Source organism: Netta rufina, assembly GCF_964035555.1.
Source record: "Netta rufina genome assembly, chromosome: 7".
In the NCBI taxonomy this organism is placed as follows: Eukaryota; Metazoa; Chordata; class Aves; order Anseriformes; family Anatidae; genus Netta; species Netta rufina.
In genome coordinates, this window is record NC_140130.1 from 15,033,103 (window position 1) to 15,038,082 (window position 4,980).

Consider the following 4,980-nt stretch of genomic DNA (forward strand, 5'->3'; position numbering starts at 1 on the left):
GAAGAGCCCCGCGCCCGGCCTCGGGACCCGCAGGCGGCGGGGCCGTGCCGCGGGGCCGGCGGCGGGGCGGAGGGTCGGGCCCGGGGCCCGGCGGAGCCCCTCGGTTGCTCGCCTCGGAGCCGTGCGGCCGCCCGCGCCGGCTGCGGAGGAAGGAAAAGGCTGCGGCCGCGTGATGTGAAACAGAGAATTAACGCCCAGCCCGTCCCGGGAGCGAAAACAAGGAAGGAGGGGAGGGGAGAGGGAAGGCAGACGAGAAAGGGAAGGGAAAAAAAAAAAAAAAAAAAAAAAAAGAGCGAGCGAGAGACCATTAAAAACAGCGCAAAAAAGCCCCAGAAAAGGGAACGTCACATCCCCTTGACCCTCCAATCACCTCGGGGTCCCATTTGATTGGAAGGCGGCAAAGGCTTTAATCTCCGGCTAATTCAGCTGCTTTTGAAGTGAGTTTCTCCGCCAGATCCCGGGCTGGATGGGCAGCGGCTCGCAGCGCAGCTGAGCGGCGGAGCCCAGCGCCCGGCCCCGCTCAGCCCCGCCGAGGGCAGCCCGCAGCGGCCCCGGGGCACGGCGGCACACGCTCGCAGCCCCCCCGCCCCCGGCGCAGCCCACGGATTACTCGGCTTTTTTTTTTTTTTTTTTTTTTCTTCCTCCTTTCCTCCTCTTTCTCTCCGGCCAGCTCCTCCTCGCCCCCCCGCTCCCCACCCACGCCCTCCCCGCCGGAGCGAGCCGCAGGACGTTTTATGGTTGTTTTCCCGCTCGGGGGGCGTGCGGCTTTTTTCCCTCCCCGCCCGCAGAAGGCGAGCGAGCCTTTCCGAGTGCGAGCGGCGCGACTTGCCCCAGTTTTCATGCGAGGTTTTGGGTCATGATCACATCGCCCTCGCTTTCTGCTCCGAGAAGTAGTAGTAAGCGCAGCAGCAGCAGCAGCCTCAGCGAGCCCGGAGGCAGCCCCCGCCGCAGCCGCAGCGCCGCCGACCTCGCCGGGCCGCCCGGGCACGCTGGGAATAGCGGCAGCAGCAGCAGCGCCGCCGCCAAGCCCGGCTTCCACGCCGTGCCCCCCTCGGACCCGCTACGCCAAGCCAACCGCCTTCCCATCAAAGTCCTGAAAATGCTCACGGCGCGGACTGGACACATTTTACACCCCGAGTACCTGCAGCCTTTACCCTCCACGCCCGTCAGCCCCATCGAGGTAAGGAGCCGGGAGCCGTCCCCGTCCCCCCCCAGCCGCGCCTGCCCCTGCCCCTGCCCGGGCGCTCGCCGCGCATGGCGCCCGCTCCCTGCAGCCGCCCGGCGCTCGCCTCCGCGGCGAGACGCGCTCCCTCCAGGAAACGGGCTCCTTCTGGCCGACAGCTAGCGCCGGGAGCCGCTCCTGCTCATTGTTCCCATGTTTGCTGGGCTCGTTCGCGAGGCCTTTTTAAATAAACTTCCCATTTTTCTCTTTTTGTCTTTTTTTTCCCCTCCTTTGTATTTTTTTATTATTATTATTTTTGGAGAGTGGAAGGAAACGACCCGCTCCGGGGTCACGATCCGGCCACGCAACTCAGCGGCGCTCGGAGCGGCGACCGAGCGGGCTTCTGCACGGAGAGTTTGGGGCGGGGGGGGGCGCGGAGAGGGACAGGCTGAAGCGCGGCTGCGGCAGGCCGGCTATTTCGGCTCCTCAGCCCTGCGTGCTTTCGGAGCTGGGGGGCCCTATTCGGCCCTTTTCTCCGCTGTCGGTCCCCCTCCGCGTAGCTCGCTGCGTTAGGGACCGAAACTCGGAACGGAGGGGGTGGTGGGAAGGGTGTGTCCGTGGGAATGAATGATTTCATCGGGGTCTCTGCGGAGCGAAGGCGCTGCTCGCCCCTGGAGCCCGGCTCTCCGGGCTCTGTTTATAAATAGTGTCAGCAGTCAGGGCGCAGAAATGCTGCAGCCGCTCGAGTTCCCGGCCGGCTTCGTGCTCCTCCACGCCCGGCGCGGCGGGGAGCCGAAGGGCGAAGCTCGGCGCTGCCTGGGCCGCTGCCCCCCTGCCCGAGGCGGCCGCGCTGGGCTCGCCCGGCTCCGAAAAGCCCTAGCCCTCTCTAAAGGCTTTGTGAAAAATGGTGCATGCAGGGGAGGGGGCTGTCAGGGTGATGAATGCGCACGAAATTGTTCATCGCTTCCAGGCTGTCCTCTGCAAAACGTGCGGGACGAGCGTCCTAGGTACGCTCCGGGGCTTTGCTTTTTTGGTTGTGTTTTTCCCCCTCCGTCGAACTCCCCCACTAAACCTCTGTCTTTATGTGTGCCTTTCTGATTTCTGCAGCTGGATGCGAAGAAGAGTCCCCTGGCCCTTTTGGCACAAACTTGCTCGCAAATAGGGAAGCCGGACCCGTCCCCTTCCTCCAAACTCTCGTCGGTCACCTCCAATGGCTCCGGAGGCGACAAGGACTCCAAGTCGGGCCCCTTGAAGCTCAGCGACATCGGCGTGGAGGACAAGTCGAGCTTCAAGCCCTACTCCAAGCCGGGCGCCGAGAAGAAGGAGCCGGGGGCGACGGGCTGCGCGGGCGCCCCCGCCGCGGGGGTCGCGGCCGGGGAGAAGTCGGGATTCCGGGTGCCGAGCGCCACCTGCCAGCCGTTCACCCCAAGGACAGGCAGCCCCAACTCCAGCGCCTCCGCCTGCTCGCCGGGGCTGCTGCCGGCCGAGGGCAAAGGCGGGGAGGACAAGAAGGACTCGGAGGGCTGCGGAAAGAGCGGCAGCTCCGGCTCGGAGGGAGGCCCGGGCACCACCAGCATCAGCCACAGCCGGATTAGCGTGAGCTGTGCCGGGATTAACGTGGAGGTCAACCAGCACCAGGAGAGCACGCCGGGCTCCAAGCCCATCGCCTCGGACTCCGCCTCCTCCTGCAGCAGCACCACCGCCACCTCCTCCACCTCCGTCCTGGGCTCCGGCCTCGTAGCCCCCGTCTCCCCCTACAAGCCAGGCCAGACCGTCTTCCCCCTGCCCCCGGCGGGCATGAGCTACCCGGGGACGCTGGCTGGAGCCTACGCCGGCTACCCGCCGCAGTTCCTGCCGCACGGAGTGGCTCTGGACCCCACCAAATCCTCCAGCCTGGTGGGGGCCCAGCTGGCCGCCGCCAGCAGCCTGGGCTGCAGCAAGCCGGCGGGGTCGAGCCCGCTGGCGGGCGCGTCGCCGCCGTCGGTGATGACGGCCAGCCTGTGCCGAGACCCCTACTGCCTGAGCTACCACTGCGCCAGCCACCTGGCCGGCGCCGCCGGCGCCTCCTGCGCCCACGACCAGGCCCTCAAGTCCGGATACCCCCTCGTGTACCCCACGCACCCCTTGCACAGCGTCCACTCCTCGCTGACCGGCGCCACGCCGCCCTCGCTGGCCGGCCACCCTTTGTACCCCTACGGCTTCATGCTCCCCAACGACCCCCAGCCGCACATCTGCAACTGGGTGTCAGCCAACGGACCCTGCGACAAGCGCTTCGCCACCTCGGAGGAGCTGCTTAGCCACTTGCGGACCCATACTGCCTTCCCGGGCACCGATAAACTCCTCTCCAGCTACCCCAGCTCCTCGTCGCTGGCCAGCGCGGCGGCCGCGGCCATGGCGTGCCACATGCACATCCCCACGACGGGCGCCCCGGGCAGCCCGGGCACGCTGGCGCTGCGCAGCCCGCACCACGCGCTGGGACTCGGCAGCCGCTACCACCCCTACTCCAAGAGCCCGCTGCCCACCCCCGGGGCCCCCGTGCCCGTGCCCGCCGCCACGGGACCCTACTACTCCCCTTACGCACTCTACGGGCAGAGACTCACCACAGCCTCGGCGCTGGGCTACCAGTGAGCACAGGCGGGGGGGCTCCGGTGCAGCCCGGAGCCTGGCGGGGAGGGAAGGGAGCCCTCCGAAACTTTATAAAAGTTGGAAAGGAAAAAAATAAAAAAAAAAATAAAATCGGACTTTTTATAAAATAGTGTTCATTTGAGGACTGGATCCATGAGCACTGTATTTATTTATGTTAGCTTCAAGCGGGACAACGAATCATAAAGTGCATTACTTAACTGAGCTCAATAGGTAAAAGTGGAACACCCATTGTAGAATATAAATAAAAAGATAGAGGTCTTCTCTTTAATGTTACTTTAAAATTGCTATGATTGTATTGTACGTTCTTATTTAATGTCTCATTGAAACAAAAAATTTACATGCATGTTTGTTACTAAAAAAACAACTCGCAATTTGTCAGTTATAATTTCAAATTGCAATTATTTTTAAGGTGTATACCCTTGAAAGAGAATTGGTATTTTTTTGTATGTATTCTGGAAGAAAAACAAAAACAATTCTATTCCAAAAACCTCATTTGCCTTATTTTGTTCTTTAAAAGGAACACAACTATTTTTAATTTTTAAGTCCACCCTGTAAAAAGGGTTAAGTAAGGTTTACGTCATGTACTAAAATAGACAATGTATCGCTTTAAAGATTAAAATTCCGTATATTTGATGTATTAAAAGGTTTTACTTTTTTTTTTTTTTAATACGCTTTGATTCTGTTATAAACCCGAGTAGGTCTTGGATGGAGGCAATTGCTAATTTCTCCTTAAGCGTTTATTCAATTTTAATTAAAAGTAAAAAAAAAAAAAATAAAAACACAAGGTTTTTTTTTTTATTGTAACCCCAGGGCTCTTTTTTTAAAAAAAAAAAAAATCATAAGTTTTTTTTTTTCCCTCCACTTCTACTTCGGTAGAATTCATAGGCACGAAATAAGAAAACTAAGAATCGTTTATATCTCTTTCACTTTCCTGAGGAAAATTAACTTTAAAAAAAATACTGTGAAAACCGTTTTCTTTTTAAACTGGGTTTCAATTAAAATACTCCGTTCTTTCTTTGGGAAGAAAACCGGGGAAGGCAGGACTTATTTGTAAAAGAGTAAGAAGATTATCTGAAAGCTTTTTACAGTGTAATGCGTAACCATTCATCTCCTTTTCTAAATGAGAAGTTCAGAAGTAATTGGGGAAGCACTATTTGATCTCATCCAGTTAT

General features: G+C 58.6%; 1 protein-coding gene across 1 annotated transcript; it reads left to right on the plus strand.

Moving 5' to 3' along the window:
* The first annotated feature begins 520 nt into the window (after nt 1-520).
* ZNF503 (zinc finger protein 503) lies at nt 521-4,397 on the plus strand. The gene is made up of 2 exons (XM_084289988.1): nt 521-1,180; nt 2,270-4,397. Exons 1-2 carry the CDS (start codon nt 857-859, stop codon nt 3,788-3,790), a joined length of 1,845 nt encoding a protein of 614 aa, XP_084146114.1. The 5' UTR covers nt 521-856; the 3' UTR covers nt 3,791-4,397.
* Nucleotides 4,398-4,980: the final 583 nt, after the last annotated feature.